At 38.4% G+C, this 19,984-nt stretch overlaps 3 protein-coding genes and 1 long non-coding RNA gene across 4 annotated transcripts; 3 read left to right on the forward strand and 1 right to left on the reverse strand.

Moving 5' to 3' along the window:
* Positions 1–3,947: 3,947 nt before the first annotated feature.
* LOC125471729 lies at positions 3,948–5,442 on the forward strand. Its single transcript, XR_007253800.1, has 3 exons — positions 3,948–4,020; positions 4,623–4,687; positions 5,385–5,442. It is a non-coding gene; the product is annotated as an uncharacterized LOC125471729 (long non-coding RNA).
* A 1,412-nt stretch (positions 5,443–6,854) lies between these two features.
* LOC103926833 ((R)-mandelonitrile lyase-like) lies at positions 6,855–9,649 on the reverse strand. Its single transcript, XM_009335714.2, has 3 exons — positions 9,414–9,649; positions 7,152–8,667; positions 6,855–7,046 (listed from the first exon to the last, which is right to left on the reverse strand). The coding sequence occupies exons 1-3, from the start codon at positions 9,520–9,522 to the stop codon at positions 6,992–6,994; spliced, it is 1,680 nt and encodes a 559-aa protein (XP_009333989.2). The 5' UTR covers positions 9,523–9,649; the 3' UTR covers positions 6,855–6,991.
* A 247-nt stretch (positions 9,650–9,896) lies between these two features.
* Positions 9,897–13,009, forward strand: LOC103926834 (DNA-dependent metalloprotease WSS1). Its single transcript, XM_009335715.3, has 5 exons — positions 9,897–10,029; positions 10,393–10,552; positions 10,642–10,837; positions 12,051–12,506; positions 12,653–13,009. The coding sequence occupies exons 2-5, from the start codon at positions 10,398–10,400 to the stop codon at positions 12,833–12,835; spliced, it is 990 nt and encodes a 329-aa protein (XP_009333990.2). The 5' UTR covers positions 9,897–10,029; positions 10,393–10,397; the 3' UTR covers positions 12,836–13,009.
* A 4,623-nt stretch (positions 13,010–17,632) lies between these two features.
* Positions 17,633–19,168, forward strand: LOC103926835 (mitogen-activated protein kinase kinase 5). The gene has a single exon (XM_009335718.3). It carries the CDS (start codon positions 17,928–17,930, stop codon positions 18,996–18,998), a length of 1,071 nt encoding a protein of 356 aa, XP_009333993.1. The 5' UTR covers positions 17,633–17,927; the 3' UTR covers positions 18,999–19,168.
* The last annotated feature ends 816 nt before the right edge of the window (positions 19,169–19,984 follow it).

Below are 19,984 nucleotides of genomic sequence, written 5' to 3' on the forward strand. Positions count from 1 at the left end.
ACGAAGGAGAACACATATTTTGTTGATATATTGGTGAGCTTAAAAGAATCAAATGAAATTGGCAATGCTAGTCAAGATATTCATATTACAGAACCACTTTTGGTTGAAGGTGTAATGTACACCGATGGGAATGAGTTTTTGGGGAAATTTAAAACACCTAATGCTAAGATGTATTTATCGCATCCTTGGAAAAGCTATATTAGTCATGTTGGTCAGGATTATGAGGGTGGAGCGGATGAGTTCAGGCTTAAACTATGCAAGCATGCTGTTAAGATGGGTTTTGAATTTGAGTATGTCGCAAATGAGTAAAAAGGATAACAGCTTCTTGCATTAAGAAAGATATTAAAGGTTGTCCGTGGCGTGTTCATGCATTTATATGCAGTGCTAATGGTCATTTTATTATCCGAACATTAAATAATCAGCACACATACATCGGTCGCATTCGAGAACGTATAAGTGGGATGATGACCTCAAAGATTGTGTGTTCCATACTGGTTGAGCAAATTCGGTCCAATCCACACATTAAACCAATTCAGATAGTTGATGATTTTCAAAAAGAATTATGTTTTGGATGTTTCCTATTACAATGCATGGAACGGAAAAGAGATGGCGATGACAATGGTTCATGGTGATGACGTTTTATCTCACCAAAAGTTAGGTTGGTATGTTAAAGAGATCTGCATTGAATAACGTTTTTCTAGACAAATATGAGTCGATGTAACATTAAGTAACGTACCAAACGATCAATATTTTGTTTATATTATATCATGAATCAAACGATCAATATGAGTCAGTGTAACATTAAGTAACGTATCAAACTCCTGGTACATTACAAACACACACTATATAATGTTTTTCCAGACAAATACATTTCAAAAATAAAAAACTTTACGTACCAAACACCTGAAAATATTATATCATGAATCAAACGATCAATATGAGTCAGTGTAACATTAAGTAACGTACCAAACTCCTGGTACATTACAAACAAACTGTATAACGTTTTTCCAGACAAATACGCTTCAAAAAAAAAAAAAAAAACTTTACATACCAAACGCATGGAATGATCTAATTTAATAGTATTTCATGAACCAAACAATTAATATGGGTCATTGTAACATTAAGTAACATACCAAACTCCTGGTACATTACAAACACACACTGTATAACATTTTTCCAGACAGATACGCTTCAAAAATAAAAAAAAATTTACGTACCAAATGCCTGGAATGATCTAATTTAATATTACATCATGAACCAAACGATCAATATGAGTCAGTGTAACATTAAGTAACGTACCAAACTCTTGGTACATTACAAACACATTGTATAATGTTTTTCCATACAGATACGCCTCAAAAAAAAAAAAAAAAAAAAACTTTACATACCAAACGCATGGAATGATCTAATTTAATAGTATTTCATGAACCAAACAATCAATATGGGTCATTGTAACATTAAGTAACATACCAAACTCCTGGTATGTTACAAACATACACTGTATAACATTTTTCCAGACAGATACGTTTCAAAAATAAAAAAACTTTACGTACCAAATGCCTAGAATGATCTAATTTAATATTATTTTATGAACCAAACAATCAATATGAGTCAGTGTAAAATTAAGTAACGTACCAAACTCCTGGTACATCACAAAGACACATTTATAGCATTTTTTCAAACAGATGCTTTTCAAAAATAAAAATTTTATGTACCAAACTATCAATACATGTCAGCAAAACATTAAATGACGTACCAAACTCTTGTTACATTACAAAGTTGCGTCCAATAATGTACCAAACTAAAAATGTTAACTGGTAAATTTGAGCCAACGCACAAACATAAATAATATGGAACAAAGTCAACTTATATTCTCAGCAGAGCCAAAATAGCATTTTGGCGTGGGAAAATAAAATTATTAATATCCTTAAATTCAAATCCTTATGATATTCAACAATCAATATTCTTCTCAAATTAAAATTCACTAGAAAAATAACATTATTAATATCCTTAAATTCAAATCCTTCTAATATTCAACAATCAGTATTCTTCTCGGATTAAAACTCTGAGACATTAGTTAGCAAGAGTCTAGGAACCTTTCGTGCATTTTGGTGTGAAGAAAATGGATACGGGAAACATATATGTTAAAGGCCTTGGCAAAATATGTAATTTAGGTACATTACAATGGGTTAATTAAAATACACATGGTATCAAAATTGTAGGAAAATATTTAATCAAATTGTTAAAATGAACATATATTTAATTTAAGAAGTCTAAAAATGAGAGATCTATATCAAAACGTCCTTTTTAAAATTCTAACTCATAAAGTCACATCAACCAATTAATAAAAAAGCAGCAGTTGTTCCGTCCACTGAAAAGAACTGTTACACCCACCACAAGTGACATGGACAGATTTTGTTTATATTATATCATGAACCAAATGATTAATATTTTGTTTATATTATATCATGAACCAAACGATCAATATGAGTGGGTGTAACATTAAGTAACGTACCAAACTCCTGGTACATTACAAACACACATTATATAATGTTTTTCCAGACAAATACATTTCAAAAATAAAAAACTTTAGGTACCAAACACCTGAAATGATCTAATTTAATATTATATCATGAACCAAACGATCAATATGAGTCAGTGTAACATTAAGTAACGTACCAAACTCCTGGTACATTACAAAAACACTGTATAACGTTTTTCCAGACATATATGCTTCAAAAAAAAAAAAAACTTTACATACCAAACGCATGGAATGATCTAATTTAATAGTATTTCATGAACCAAACAATCAATATGGGTCATTGTAACATTAAGTAACATACCAAACTCCTGGTACATTACAAACACACATTGTATAACATTTTTCCAGACAGATACGTTTAAAAAATAAAAAAACTTTACGTACCAAACGCCTGGAATGTTCTAATTTGATATTATTTTATGAACCAAACAATCAATATGAGTCAGTGTAAAATTAAGTAACGTACCAAACTCCTGGTACATCACAAAGACACATTTATAACATTTTTTTTCAAACATATGCTTTTCAAAAATAAAAATTTTATGTACCAAATTATCAATATATGTCAACATAACATTAAATGACGTACCAAACTCTTGTTACATTACAAAGTTGTAGTCCAATAATGTACCAAACTAAAAATGTTAACCGGTACATTTGAACCAACACACAAACATAAATAATATGGCACAAAGTCAACGTATATTCTCAACAGAGCCAAAATTGCATTTTGGTGTGGGAAAATAAAATTATTAATATCCTTAAATTCAAATCCTTCTGATATTCAACAATCAGTATTCTTCTCCAATTAAAATTCACTAAAAAAATAACATTATTAATATCCTTAAGTTCAAATCCTTATTGTAACAACCCGTTCCGGAATTTACGGAAGAAAATGGGTATTTTTATATTTTCACTAAGTTTGGGAATACCTTCCTTTTTAAAATTGTTTTTGATCCTTAATTGGTGAGCCCAAGGGGCCCACCCCCTGTCTTGTTTCCGGTTCCCTTTCCCTTTTCCTTTCTTTTGTTTTTTTCTGAAAAGTCTCTCTTCTCTCTTCTCTCTTTCTTCCTCTGATTTCTCCATCCTTCCCCCTCTCGGTGCTATTTCTCCGAGCATAACACACCCACACACACACACACACACACCCATGCTCACGCCTATAACTCTTTTCTAACCCCGTGGTTGTGTTTTGGACGTCAAACCACGAAGAAACCACCTCGGGAGACATTTCTCAGTTTTCCGGCGAGCACCGCCCCTTTCGAGGCGATTTCCGGCCAAACCACGGCGAGTTGGCCGGCGTGCGAGGTATCAATCTCTTCGTCTCGCTGAGTACTACAACTTTCCTTTTTGTTTCACCTAATTTCATTGAGTATTGAATAAGTTATACTCATTTGAATCTTACCCAGTTTCCGGCGACCTCAGTGACTTTCGAGGTGTTTTCCAGCCAAACCACGGAGAGTTAGATGTCGTGTGAGGTACCATTCTCTTCGTCTCTTTGAGAACTACGATTTTCATTTTTGAATCACTTGATTTCGTCGAGTATTAACAAAGTTATGGACGTTCAAAGTTTGTCTAAATTCCGGCCGAATTCCGGCCTTCTTCTCCGGCGTGAAACCCAGCCCAAGAAAACACCCAGGCCTTCAGGCCGTTTCCTTTCCCCACGGGCCTCAGGCCTGTTTTGGTATTTGGCCCAAAACCCTAACCCTTTCTGTTTTTATTTTTATTTTTGTTTACTTTAAAACCCCAAAGGCCTTAGGGCCGTGTGAACCAAGCCCAAAACCCTTTTTAATTGGGCCATTGGGCCGTGAGGTTAAAGCCCAAACCCAACCCACCTAAAACCTAAACCCAATTACCCTAACCCAAAACCCTAAAGCCCAAACCCGTGACCCTGACCCGTTGACCCGGACTTTGACCCGTAGACTCTGACCCGGACTCGTTGACTTTGACCTCGGGTTGACTTTTTGTGTTTTCGTGCGGGACCCCTCCTAGGCTAATTTCGACGTCCTGAACCCGTTTCCGATGTCCGTTTTCCCAAATTTAATCGTTTGAGTAGAGTTTGACTAAATGTACCGTTTAGGTGCTTAGGGGCAATTATTGATGGCGTTTCCTTCTTCGCTAGATGACGTGGCTTTCGACGGCGAGGTACTGTGAGTGGACCCCTTCTAAAAATGCATGTTTTAATGGTAGAATTGCATACACAGAAAAGCATGACTTTACGATTATGTTTTATGAAACGTTTTGAGATAATATGCTTACTGAGGCTAGTTTGAATTATTACTATTTTTCCTATAACCCATGTTCTTGTAGAATATCTGATGGATGACAATATGATATTTAGAACATGTTTAGAACACCTCTTTATAGTATAGATGATGGATGACTTTATACTATGAAGTTGATTTTCAATATATGTATGTTCACTGGTTTTGTACTTACCTAGTGGTCCTTTCCGCTACGGGACGTAGGGATAGATCCGGTCCGTCCCGGGCGACGGTTTGGTGTTGGCATAGGGCCTGGAGTGTGTTTTCCTCTGACTGTCTGCTCAGAGACGGGGAGCCGGCACGGGGCCTGAAGTGTATTTTCCTCTGACTGTGTGCTCAGAGACGGGGAGCCGGCATGGGGCCTGAAGAGTTATATCAGACATTCACTAGTGTTTATTATTTATGCAAATTATGATTTGAGACATTGCACGACATGCTAGGTTTCGGAAAACCTATGTTTATCATTATATATAAGTGTTTTCATAAAACCTGGGGGTTAGTATGTTGATAACTGTTTTATTATATATATATATATATATCAACTTGGTCCACTCATGTTTGTTTTGCGCCCCCTTCAGGACTTAGAATCGAGGCATACAATCCCGACGTCCAGGCACTTCCGCATCGGCATCTTCGAGTCTTCTTGGTGTAGGACCCACTCCTTGGTTTCTTTCAATTTTATATTATTTTTCTTTTAGTGTTCTAGATTAGTGGTGTGCTCTGAACACGGTCCTTATTTGCATATTGTTTATTCTTTTATATTTATAAACCTTATTTATCCCTTGTTTTCAGCATTTGTACTCAATAAATGGCTTTCGTCACCCTCAGGTGTCGGCCAGCACGTGCCTATCCTGGTATTCGGGGAATATCGGGGTCGGGGCGTGTCACTTATGATATTCAACAATCAATATTCTTCTCGGATTAAAACTCTAAGACATTAGTTAGCAAGAGTCTAGGAACCTTGATTGCATTTTGGTGTGAAGAAAATGGATACGGAAAACATATATGTTAATGGCCTTGGCAAAATATGTAATTTAGGTACATTACAATGGGTTAATTAAAATACATATGGTATCAAAATTGTAGAAAAATATTTAATCAAATTGTTAAAATGAACAAATGTTTAATTTAAGTAGTCTAAAAATGAAAGATCTATATCAAAACGCCCATTTTAAAATTATAACTCATAAAGTCGCATCAACCAATTAATAAAGAAGCAGCAGTTATTCCGTCCATTGAAAAGAACTGTTACACCCACCACAAGAAATAGCCAACGTTTTATTTGCTTTGTAATTTAATTTTAGAATGTCATAAAACAAAATGGTAACTGAATGTTATCAAATGCTTGCGATTATGAGTAATCGTGACATGGACAGAATTATTCACGTCAAAGCAGAAGTAATTGTGTTATTCTTATGGAATGAGAATCCTCAAATTATGTCTGTTCATCGTATATCGTGCGATCAGTTTTCATCAAGTACTATTCATATTTAATTTTAAATAATAATATTTAAAATAATTTATGACCGCATGATGTACAGTGAACGGACATGATTTGAAAATCCAGAGAAGATCCTCATTCATTCTTATGAAAGCTCTGATTTGTATCCTAAATATTATTTACAAGAAATGTATTCTACCTTCCAACTATAACCTCTCGTTGGCTTCTTTAAAATATTTATAAACTATATATTAAAGTTCTCAATAATATTACAAAGGAATGAGGGACCAAGAAATAATTAGAAGCTTAATTCCTGCAAAAAATATTACACTTTAATAACAGCTTTCCTGCAAAAAATAAAACGAATACATCTAATAACTTGGTTTCATCACAAAAATAAAAAGCCCAATGGGACATTCTGGCCCAAATCCTCAAGCCCAACAGACTTCAAGTCTTCAAAAACTGAGCTAAGAGCAACTAATTAACTTTGTGAAATTTCAAGTACAATGCAACTAAGGAATATCACACACACTGATCATTTTCAAGTAAAAAATTTCGAAACAGAAACTGTACAATTTGCTCTTACAATTCATAGTTTTATTCCGAGAGCACTGTCTATTCTTCACCCACAAGAAATTACACCGGAGCTGCTAAACAATGTAAAACCACTGCAAAAACAAATGCCAACATATCTGCAGGACAGAAGACTGAGCAGCACTGAGTATGTCAAAAAGTGACGGATGATCAGTCGATCATCTTGTATTCCTTCCGGTCTTTCATTATCCTCAGCCCGACATATCTGCCAAAATTGGATCAAACAAAGTAGTCAGTTTTCAAGAACATTTCATTGTGCACAACTACAAATGCAATGGCTTTGTTAGCAGTGCTTTGAGGATAAACTTACCTCCCAAGCATCATAAGGGTAGCCTGAGGATTTGTCCCAGGTGATATACCGAATGTTGATCCATCGACAACTCTGAGTGCTTCAGTACCAATGACCCGGAAATCACCATCAACCACCTTTCCTATCATGCATCCCCCATGGTAGTGCCATATGGTGCTAACAGTGCGCCGGCAGAAATCTGCCATCAGCTCAAAGTTTGATTGGTCTACAGGCAATGCAGGTCCCACAAACCTAAAGTCTTTGTTCCCAAACCAGCCCTGGAACTTGAAATCCTCCATAGACCTGGTCTTGAGTATATCACCAATCTTGCGCGTCCCATTCACACACCTATGCACATCCACCGGGTTGCTGAAGTAGTTGAATCGAACAATTGGGTTCACGTTGACATCTGTTGAAGCCAACCTCAGAGAACCAGCTGAGGTTGGCCCTATGGTTTTCTCCATGAGGGTTGCCACAGTGAGGTAGAGAGGCGCAGATGGCGTCCGAATGAACACGGACCTTGCAGGAGATGCAAAAGGGATAACATTGGAGGCTGCTTCAATGTAGGCTCCTGATTCAGTAATTCCCACAACCTGTATCAGTGAGTGCTCCATTGGGATTGGTGGCACAATTGAGATACCATTTCTCGGATTATCGTAGAGATACTGCCCAACATAAGAAAGATGATGAGCCACTGGGATCCCCCATGAAGAAAGATACGGCCTCGGGCCAATACCACTCAGAAGAAGCAGCTGCGGACTTCCAATGGCACCAGCTGAGACAATTACCTCACCATGTTCACGTAACACAGCATGGTGATACCTCCCGATGCTGTCACGAAAAACAACCCCCACTGCAGACTGCCTAGACGCTGGAGATGGCCTAGTTGAAGCCAACAGAATCCTCTCCACACTGGCATGAGTCACAACTTTGATGTTCAGTGGTTTTGCATAATTGAGAAGATCTGCAGCACTGTGTCTCCTTCCCAAAGTGTCAAATGTTGAACCACCAATCTTGGTCCCCACCACATGATCCAAATTGAATCCATTGTAGGGATCAACGCCAGCTTCCAATAACCCGTCTCGAACTGCTGATTGCCAAGTCCTCAGCTCTGGCCGAAACACAATTGCCCTTTCAACCCACTCGTATGACTCATTCACCATTCGGAGATCCCAATCGACACTGGTTTTCGTGTAAAAGTCTTGATCTGCACGGCTGTAGAAACCAGCATTTATGGCACTGCTGCCTCCAAGAATGCGGCCTCGGACATTTGCAACTCCTTCTTCAGATGTGAAGGCTTGAGTAGGCGAGTCAAAGGAGTTGACATCCATGAGTGCGGCCAAGAAACCTTCTTTGGTCATCAAGTTTCGATTTCCATAAGCAACCCCACCCCGTTCGAGCAAGAGCACTCGAAATCTAGATGATAATGTCGCAGCCAAGGGGCACCCAGCAGTGCCACCTCCTACAATAATGTAGTCATAATAATCTTCTGTTGGAAAATCGGTGGCGTTGACAACAAATTTGAGGTAACTTGGCTCTGCAAAAAGAACACAGAAGAATCAGACAATGTCAGGTTCATAGAGGCATCAAAGCAAACGTATACGGTACAGAAATCGCCCTCTGTTTGGTTACCCAGAAAACTCATAGCAAAAACACGAAATTTCAGTAACTTGGCTTTGTAAAACAACAGAGAAGAAATTGTCCTCTGTTTGGTAACCCAGAAAACTCACATAAAAAATAAAAAAAAAATTCCAAGAAATGAAAGCATGCGACATGGAAATCAAACTTATAGCTGTCGACAAAAAAACAGAGGAGAAATTAACCCTTTTTGATTGCCCAGAAAAAATAAAGCAAAAATACGAAATAAAATTAACTTTCTTGAATGAGGTCACTGGATTAGAAACATCAAAAACCCATAAAAACCCATAAAACTTTCTCGCATTTTTATTCAGATACTAAACAGAACCAAATTGAGAACGGGTTTCAGAAACATCAAAAACCCATTAAACCCAGAGAGAAAGAAAAGAAAATCCATATGTGGGCCTAAATCTTTAACCCCAAGAAAGGCTCAGAGTTTCGTTAGATTCACTAAATCAGAATAGAGAAGCTCAATCCACTGTTTGGTTTCCAAGAAAAAACAGAAGAAAAATGAAAACTTTGCAGCATTTCAACCACGATTGCATTCCCCATCCCAATTTCTTGCATGCATTCAGAAATTTACGCCAAAAAAAATGAAGGAATTCGTACGAATCGAAAGAAAAAAAGAGAGAGAATTTCAGTTACCCTGATGAGAGCGGTGCGAGCTGCGCGTCCGGGCGTCGGCGACAATGGCGTTGAGAAACACGAAGAAGAACGCCAAGTGTCGAAGGTAGAACGAAATGGGCCTCGGCATTGTTTGGATTTTCCCAGCGTTTCTTGGAGGAGAGAGAATTTTCCCGGTGTTTCTTGGAGGAGAGAGAGAGGGAGGAAAGGAGCTAGAGAGAGAAGGACTGTTTCTCTGCAGAAGTAGTAGAGAGGAAGAGAGTGCCTTTCTGGTTAAACATTCAGACGGATGATCGTTATTTAGCGGCAAAGAGCGTTAATCCCCTGCGCCCGTGAGCAAGAGACCATGTGAATAACCGGATCACCAGCCGTTCATTATGCGGATCCCACTTCTCAAGAAATCGACGGGTAAAAGTAAATTCGTATCAAGGGTGGGGTCGACGGAATAACTGCCTAATTGGATATCTGCCGTTAAATACGAAAATGCTGTCGTAGTTGCAATTCAACAGATTCTGAGAACCGAAACGACGGCGTATAAAAGCAAAAACAAGTCATCGCACTTTCACTCATTGGCCGATAGACTCGTCAGATAAGAGGCCTCTCAGAGCGAGCTAAACATCCAGCGCAAGAATTTCAGGTAATCTTATTATTTTTATTTGGTTAATAAATTCATGCAATTTCTAAGTTTTGAAGTTTAGCTGATCAATTGCACCTGCAAAAGATTTGAACTTTGGATAACAAATTTAGGGTTTATATGTTTTAAGGGAAAATTTATGAACTTTGAGTAAATTTTGATTTGTTATGTTAATTAGCTGTGTGAAATAAACAATCCAAGGGCGGGAAATAAACAAGGGTATGCGAAAATCACTTCCCTAATTGAAAAATGATGAAGCTTTATCCTTCGTATGATTTCGGTTTCATTTAAGGTGTGAATTCTGATGTGTGTTATTGTGAAGAGAAGATTGAGTGGTTGTTTTTGTTACTATTTTCTGGTTTTCAGTCCAGATGGATCTTAATGATCTCAATAAGGTGTGGGAAATCAAACCACTAAAGAAAATTGGGGAAGAGGATGCAAGGGAAATACTTGAGAAGGTAGCGAAACAAGTGCAGCCGATAATGCGCAAACGTCAATGGAAAGTCAAAGTGCTTTCGGAATTCTGGTAGTGTATGTTTGTTCTTCTCTTACCATGATTTTTATGTGTGTTGTGATGTATATTTACCGCTGTCGGTCTGCAACTTTGAAATGCAGTCCTGCCAATCCTGCTCTTCAGGGGCTCAATGTAGGAGGAGGTGTTGAAATTAAGCTCAGACTGCGGAGGCCGAACAGTGATTGGGTTTTCTACCCGTATGAACAGATCCTTGATACAATGCTGCATGAGCTCTGCCACAACGAACATGGTCCTCACAATGCTGACTTTTACAGACTTTTGGATGAGATCAGAAGGGTAATTATCTTAATCCCCCTTTCATGGTGTTTTTCATTGTTTTCTTGTTTTCTTCTAATGTTTTGCTTATGAAAACTAATGGCCCTTGTAAGAGTATCTTCCTTTGAGAACCTTCTGTCGTGTGCAGTACTACTTCTATGCCGTTAGATTGTTAAGAACTGCCTTGAATATGGTTTATATATAAATGCAAAGCTTACATCTGACTGAAAGTAGCTTCCTATTTTATTTGAAAGCCGTCCTAGCTGATAGAATTCTTTAATTTTCGATGTAAGATACAGATATAGAATTGTCTTATTCAGTTTTCACTTGTATAAGAAAGGTCATCTTAATCTTAAGGATTAGATGCGGTGTTAAGAAATTCTTAGTCACTATTGTGACTACCTATGAGCACATTTCTGTCTAGAATTCTTTCCTAAATTACTGCAACTCAAAAACAACCACTTTTCGGAATGTCCTATGAAGCCTTGTTGAATGGTCATACTACTTATGCATGTATACAATCACGGGACCTACATACCTGCAGTGCATTTGTATATCAATGCGCGTGCTTCTTGTATAATATAAGGGAAGTCTGGTATATCTTCACTTGAATAGGAATATGCATTTTCATATACTTGACGGTATCTGACTACATTGTCTTGGACAATTGTGGGTCTGGAATCGTTTATAGAACTCTGTTTCATCACAGTCCATATTTCTGAAATATCATGCATAACCTGTTCCTAGATGGCCTTAATTATTTAAGCTTTAAAAAGCACAAGAAGCTATTAAATAATATGATCCAATATTGTTTCCCCTTCTAATTTCATTTGTGTTTCATTCTTTAGTTTATTAATTATCATCGTCCTTACCCTCTGTTCTGATCATATGGGGTGACCCACATGAATTCTTGTCTTCCGTCATTTTAAAAAACGTCCAGGTATCTCCTTATAAATATAATATTTAGGTTTAATTATAAGCTCTAAAAGGCTTATGCAAAGCGTTTCAAGATTTTGCGTGATGATTTGTTGCAGATTTATCCCTGGACAAAAAGTTCCCATCAAGTCCTAATACTTTTAAAGGTTTATTTGTTATTGTCTACCTTGTAATTTCTGTTGTTGCTCTGAATTGAAACTTTTTGTAACATGTTGTTCCATAACGTATTGTCTACCTTGTAATTTCTATACTTTATGGACGGTGGTCTATCACTAATTTGGTCCCTGGTTTTCTGCAGGAATGTGAGGAACTGATAGCTAAGGGGATTACGGGCACCGGGCAAGGATTTGATCTTCCTGGAAGACGTTTGGGTGGTTTCTCCCGTCAAGCCCCTCTGTCATCTATTCGCCAGACTGCCTTGGCTGCTGCTGAAACCAGAGCACGCCGTGGAGCGTTGTTACCATCAGGGCCTAAGCGTTTAGGTGGCGATAGTAACATTAAGGCAGCTTTGAGCCCAGTACAAGCTGCTGCTATGGCTGCAGAAAGGAGACTGCATGATGATTTATGGTGTGGGTCCAAGTCTTTGGAGGGTGACATTGAAGTACAGGGGAACGTTGGAACTTCTCAAAGGCCAGAACCGTTCACATTTACTGATGGTGTCTCTACCCAGACTAATATTAAACTGAAGCCAGGTCAGGAAGAAATGGACGATCAAGCAAAGTGGAAATGCAGTATGTGCACTTTATTAAATAAGGTAATGTTATTCTATGCATAGTTTTGTCAGAAATTTGAATACAAAATACCTTCTCTGTGTGTGTGTGTGTGCGCGCGCGCGCGAGTGCATGCTGTAGAGTATACGTGATCATCAACGTGCATTCTAATGCTTTGAAGTTGTTTCAGCCATTGACATTGAGGTGTACAGCCTGCGGGACGCTAAAAGAGGACCTGAAGTATAAGGTTTGGTCTTGCAAATTTTGTACCCTAGACAACAAAGTCGAGCTAGATAGATGCTTAGCTTGCAGAGAATGGAGATACTCGTCCGGTCCTCCTGTCCCTACCCGTGGACCTTACGTTGGTACATGAGAAAGAGTGGATTCTGATCAGCTGGGGACTCTTGATGAGTTATACTGAATGATCTTATGTACACACTTTAACAACTGCACATGACATGAATATGTTTATTATAGTGATCTAATTTGATATGTACAGATTGTGTTTGAGTTATATAATATTAATCCTTTAAGGAGTGTTTGTGAATGTGTTGGGCGGAAAAATGGTTGGTTATTCCGCCGGAAAATTGTTTCTCAGTTCGGTGGCCCTGGAATGATAGTTGGTTATGCCGTTTATAACAGTAGTATCTTGTTTTCAGTAAGCGTCGGGAAAGGATTTACATTCCTTGCTTTTCACGTAACTGATCAGAAATGGCATTCCGTGCTGTACCTGATTATCGCAGGGGACTTTATCCTTGCCGCGGGCGGGCTGTGGTCGAAGGCGGTCTTAGCTATTGTCCATCTGGGTTGTGAAGAGACGGTTATCGAATTTTCCTTCGACTGCAGTCTGCAGTAACTATACTATATGCTCGCCGGAGATGTTAGAGGAGCATGGACGTGGTTCTGAGTATTTAGTTCATTTGGGGAACTAGGAATTTTATCTGGCCCGGAGTTCCGATGTGATTGTACGCCAATCTCTGTCGATCAAGACGTTCAAAATTTTATCTTCCCTTCCCTTCCCTGTTCATCTATGAGCTCGTACCAAAATTCTCGAGGCCACACACCCACCACCGCCACCGCGGCCACCACCGCCACCACTCTTTTCCATCGAAAAACGCTTCAGCAAGTCGTCTCTCTTAGCTCGAGTGCTATATTTAACAGATGCCATATTACTCGAATCGAGATGGGCTCAAGCAATGGGAATGAGGCTAAACGAAGGTGGAAATGCATGGATTCAACTTTTGGTTCACCAAGACTTTTTGTCATTTCAAAATCTTCTGAAATGTTTTCTTTTTACGTGTATAAAGACTTACTTGCTAGAGAGACTATCGTTTTAAACCACATGATGTGGTTGTTAACGGTTGGTTTTCTCTTTTAAATGATATTTTTACTTTAAATTACATTAAGACGATGAAGAAAGTTGAGTTATACCATAAAACCAATTGATAATATGAAGAGTAGTCTTAACATCTTATGTCCTCACATTCTCACATGCCCTCTCCTATATAGCGAATTTTCAAGCCTAACACGTGGATAAAACAAACGGGGTGACGTGTTAGTCGTTAAGCTTTACACGAATGACAACCTGCTCTAATACCATAAAGAAAATGAGATTTCATCATAAAACCAATTAGCAGTATGCGAATAGCCATATTACAATAGGAACATGCAAGGTCCATCCTCCAATTAATATGAGATTTATTCTCAATAGACAAGAGTGAAATTTTTTAAACATAGCACGCAATGGGTTGACAAAGATTATCTTAATCACCAGGACAATCAATTTGATTTTGTTTTTATGAGATTCAAAATCATGAAATCGTATATTGCATTAAACTATTATATTCACTCGTATACATACTTGGTCAACTTAATGTGTAACTGTGGTGATTGTTTTACGCTACTTTACTTTTCATTTTTTTTCAAATTTATTGGTTCTTATTTTATTGTCTTGTGGGTAACGGACATTAGTTTGGAGAGGAACTCAATGTTTTGTTTTTGGTAAAGAAAGGAACTCAACGTTTGATTGGTACAAAAATGTCAAAATTTCATCTTCTACGAATAGACCAACCCAATGTATACGATAGCATGCATTCATTTCCACATACAGAAACAAATGTACCAATCCAAGCATATACTATTCTAATTTCCGTCTTTCGGTTTGAAATTTTTTTTTTCGTGTGACACGAAAACATCGTGTTATCAGTATCATTTTTTAACACATATTTATTAGTATTATCGTTTAGTATGACTATCTTACTGTCATATTATGTTACTTAACTGCGTTTTATAATATGGTTAAACAACATGAATCAACATTGTTAGTTCAACGACATATCAACTATATCATTCACTCATAATATAACACTTAATTAGAAACATCAGATGACGTTACGGTCTTCACGTCCAACAGTTTTTTCTTTTGTCGATTACATAAAATTATTATTATCAAGTGCTACTTAACCTATCCTTATGCATATCTTCTTTTTCCATTAATATAATCTAAATTGGGTTTAGACTTGGGATTACGATTAGGATTTGCCTCTAATTAAAAAGATTAGAATAATAGCCACCAACCATGTGAAAAACACACAATTATATACAGCTGTGCTGGAGGCTGGAGGGCTTCTATTTTCTCTTGGCTTGCTTGACGGGTTTGTTTTGTACAAGCAACAGAAACATCAAACAAGAAGATGCTAGGAAATGCAGAAGCTCTGATCTTTCAATGGAACGAAAGCGCCCAGCAAACTACCAAGAAACACCCAAAAATAATGGTAGGCAGGGCGCAAGGGCTGACTTGATGGAACTCAAAGGCGAAAGGTGGGGCTTTAAGTTGGAGAAAGCAAAGAAAAATCTGACAAACCCAAAAAAAAAAAGTCCACTGCTTTTGTCACATACGGACACAAACTTACACGTATAATTGTCAAATGGCTGTCTTGTTCTCTACTTCTCCAAACCATACACACATCTTTTTCTTTACCAACACATTGGTGGGATTTTTCCGTCGTGATTCGAAGTATTCTATGTTCTACAATTTTTGCGTGTTTCAATACACTTGATGTAAAAGAGAGAAGCAAACCTTGACTTATGTTTTAGATCAAAAGGACATCTCCGATAGAAGAGTTAAATTTGAGAAGATAAAACGACGTTTGAGCTCCCAATTTGCACTTCATAAAATGGAGAGGTCAAGAGTTGTTTTAGCAACTTCGGTCATATGCTCTATTTACAATTCCTTTTTTGCTTTGGAAGGATGCTTATTTAGTTGAATCTGATCTACTCAGTAGTCACAAAAAATGTACAAAAAATAATTTATATTATGAATTTATAATGTATGAAATTAGATTTGGATGGACCCGGCCGAGATCATAATTGGGCGGGGCTTTTATACAGGCTTACAAATATACATAACCAATGACGAAATATTGTAAGAAAAAATTATTAAATAATGATTAATGCATAATCCTTAATTATTAGCATAAGTAAAGATTCTGATTAGTATCTGTCGACTAGGCAGTACTAGTTTCATTCCGACCAATGATGCTGCAGCACCAATAAACTGGGCCCCACGTAATCGCATGTGGGCCCATTAATATCGGTGTGGGGCCCCACCCACTCAAAAGAACGAACCGGTTCCGAACTCGAAACCAAATTAACCTTGCTTTGACCGCTGGCGGGTAACCCAAAGACAATAACAACCTTTTTATTTAATTTTAATTTTTTTCCCTCCTCCACTCTCTGTTCCCGGGTTCATGTGAACTCACGAACCAAACTTGCAGAATTGCGCTGTTACGTGTTGTACGCTGTCAGGGCCAAAGGGTAAAATAGGTACAGGGGTACAACAGTGTAAGGCAATAACAATGGGCCTCAACGCACCCGATTATGCTGTCTAAATCATTTTTCTTAGTATTTTCAGGGAAAATCACTCGCGGACCATTTAAAGCATCTCTAACAAAAATGTGAAAAAATGAATGTCAAATGTTACTTTGATAACTAATGTTGTAATATTAGTTTTTCTCCTTCTTCAGCCCATATGTTTTTCTATTGTAAATGCACAACCCATTTTCAAAAAATATTAATTAAAATAATTTTTAAAATTTATAATGGGTGAATTAATAAGACCTACACCATAAAATAATTAAAAGTTGATTGACAGCATTTTTGGACCCTTTTTCTACTTTCACATTTAATTGCGTTGCATTCCACTTAAAATTAAACATATACTTTAAAGCTAAATTTTATTATTATTATTTAACAAGCGATTTCTAATGACATAAAATAAATGCTTAAATGTTACAATGGTTCATGTGTTTTAGTTATTGAGTCAATTTAGTCCCCGTGTTTTCAATTTGGCCAATTTGGTCATTATGTTTATCTTTGTTAGCCAATTAAAGACATTTCTATCTAATTTATGTAGAAAATTATTATAAACTTATTTAATTCATTTAAAATATTTAAAAATGAAATAAAATTAAAAATTAAAAGAAAAATTATTCTCCTCCCAACTCCTCGACCGCCTTCCTAACATTACCCCCTCTCTTTTCTATGTCACAACCTTAATAATTTTTCGGATTAAAATTTTTGTCTCTTATATGTTTTATTTCTCATTGATTTGCATTTGTATGTAAAGAGAAAAAATAATTATATCTCATATAGTTTTTCTTATGAACTTTTTAAAAGAGAATTTTTTTTTTTTTTGTTAAACGATAAATTTTGTTAGATTAGCCACCAATGTGATTTGAACCCATGCCGTCATGCAATGACTTAACACATTTCTACCACTGTGGTAAATGGCCAATTGCTTTTAAAAGAGATTGAACGAAATGTCATTAATTAGCTAAAAGAGACAAACAAGATGACTAAATCAGCCAAATCGAAAACATAGATACTAAATTGATCACAGGTGGACTATTTTGATATTTAAGCCTAAAATAATAATAAAACTACAAAACCCAAAAATATTCGACGGTCCCACCACCACAGACACCTGCAATATCTGATTGGTCCTTGTCTCCCACTCTCTCCATCAGCGCGTGGGCCTTAATTCTCGATTCCATCTTTCTCTGGGCCTCTTTGCTTTTTAATTTACATGTTTTTAATTTATTTTAATTATTGAGAAGAGAAAGCTCCGGTTTGTTCCTTCCTTTTTCATTTTCTCGCTGTTTCCTCCTCTTTTCCTCGCACAAAGAAGTCTCCGATTCTCGGAACAAAAAATCAAATAAAATATTTATAAAATTAAAAAAAAGGAGAAAAACGACATCAATCAATCACTCAACCAATCAACGAAACAAACGATGACTCGTGATCCTCACGACCTCCATCATCGTCGTCCTCCTCATTAACCCAAAAGCCCCTCCTTCCCTCCCTCCTCCCTCCCTCCCTCCAAAAGAAATCGCGATTTCGACTCGGAGCTCGGAAACTGCGTCGTTTCAAACAAGTAGTACAGTCGTTGCTGTCGTCATCCGATCATGAGGCCGATTCAGCCGCCGTCCGGAACGAACCCAGCAGTGGTGGCCCCACCACCGAGGCGGGACAACCAGAGACGACGCCGTCACGACCTAACTCTACCGCTACCTCAGCGGGATACCTCGCTTGCAGTACCGCTCCCTCTCCCTCCGCCCGGTCCGAGCTCGGCCCAGTCGTACTCGGCCCACAGCGCGGCCCAGCAGCTCATCAACTTCTCCGAGCTCGAGCGCTCTAACCGCATCGGGAGCGGAACCGGAGGCACCGTCTACAAGGCCATACACCGCCCGACGGGCCGGGTCTACGCGCTTAAGGTGATTTACGGCAACCACGATGACGCCGTGCGCCGCCAGATCTGCCGCGAGATCGAAATACTCCGCGACGTCGATAACCCCAACGTCGTCAAGTGCCACGACATGTTCGACCACAACGGCGAGATCCAGGTCCTGCTCGAGTACATGGACGGCGGCTCGCTGGAGGGCCAGCACATCAGGAACGAGAAGGCCCTCTCGGATTTGGCCAGGCAAATCCTCAGCGGCCTCGCCTATCTCCACCGGCGGAAGATCGTCCACCGCGATATCAAACCCTCGAATCTTTTGATCAACGCGAGGAACCAAGTCAAGATCGCCGATTTCGGAGTGAGTCGGATTCTGGCTCAGACCATGGACCCCTGCAATTCTTCCGTCGGGACCATCGCATACATGAGTCCGGAGAGGATCAACACCGATCTCAATCACGGCCAGTACGACGGCTACGCCGGCGATATATGGAGCCTTGGGGTCAGCATATTGGAATTTTACATGGGTCGGTTTCCGTTCTCGGTGGCGCGAGGAGGCGATTGGGCTAGCTTAATGTGGGCTATTTGTATGTCTCATCCGCCTGAAGCTCCGCACAGTGCTTCTAGAGAGTTCAGGCATTTCATTGCTTGTTGCTTGCAGAGAGAGCCGTCCAAGAGATTGTCGGCGGCGCAGTTGTTGCAGCACCCTTTTATCTCCGGCAATGGCGGTGGCCAGCCCCAGCAACCCCATCAGAATCTTCACCATCTGCTGCCTCCACCGAGGCCTCTTTCTTCTTAGCTCAAATAGTGTACTTTCTTCTACCTTTGGTTTCGCTGCCCAATTACTGTCGGCCGTTGGTTTCTTTCTTTCTTTCCTTTTTTATGATAATCATAATGATCATATGATGATTTTGTGTTTTTGCTGTTCGATTTGGAGAAATTGGGGAAATGGGTTGCCTTTGTTTTCTAGTTTTACCTCCTAATTGACTTTAATTTTTGAGTAATTAGACCCCTTTTAGATATTATGTGATTGATTTGTGTGTAATTATGTCTCATTGGGCATTGGATATTGGCTTCTGCAAATGTTTTTCCATTTTTAGTTAAACTTTTTTGTTGGGTTTTCCTGGGGAAAATCAAATGTTTGTTTTTTTGATAGAGGAAAGCGTTAATCTTTTAGGGTTGGATTAGATTTTGCCCTAGGTAGTTCATATCCGTGCACACAGATCCATATCATCAGTCTCATAGAGGAGAGTTTACATGGAACTGGGAAGCTGCAGCTTTTACCTTTTCTTTTACATCTCCTTCTCTCTTTCTGTCTGGATGGGTTTGTGTGTGTGATCAGGGAGAAGAACTTTTATGCAACAAGGACACCAAGGTGGTGCCCCGAATCAGTCACGCAATGCCATTTGGTAGAAAGTTAAAACTTATGGCATCGCGTGATAGATTTGGGGTATCGTCACCCGGTTGCATGTAAGTTTGAGTGGGTTGCATTTTCCTGAACTGTTAATGAGTATTACACTGGAATTGATAATTAATGAGCCTTTTAGTAGCGTGTTGAGCAGAGAGTAGTTGGTAGGGTTTGAACAAAAAAAGCTTTGGATTTATGAGTTAGATGCTTCTCTTTGTATGGAAGGACATGTTAATAATGGAGGGCACTGGCGTGTGATGAGGATTTATTTGTTCTTTGCCCCCTCCATCATCAAGGCTGTCAATATTCGTTTCTCTTTCTTTATCAGTGAAATCAGTGGTGTAATTCTATTATTTATATATGTTTATATATATTTT

Source organism: the organism of the source record quoted next, unplaced genomic scaffold (genome assembly GCF_019419815.1).
Source record: "Pyrus x bretschneideri cultivar Hongxiangsu unplaced genomic scaffold, Pyrus_bretschneideri_v1 Contig61, whole genome shotgun sequence".
NCBI lineage: Eukaryota > Viridiplantae > Streptophyta > Magnoliopsida > Rosales > Rosaceae > Pyrus > Pyrus x bretschneideri.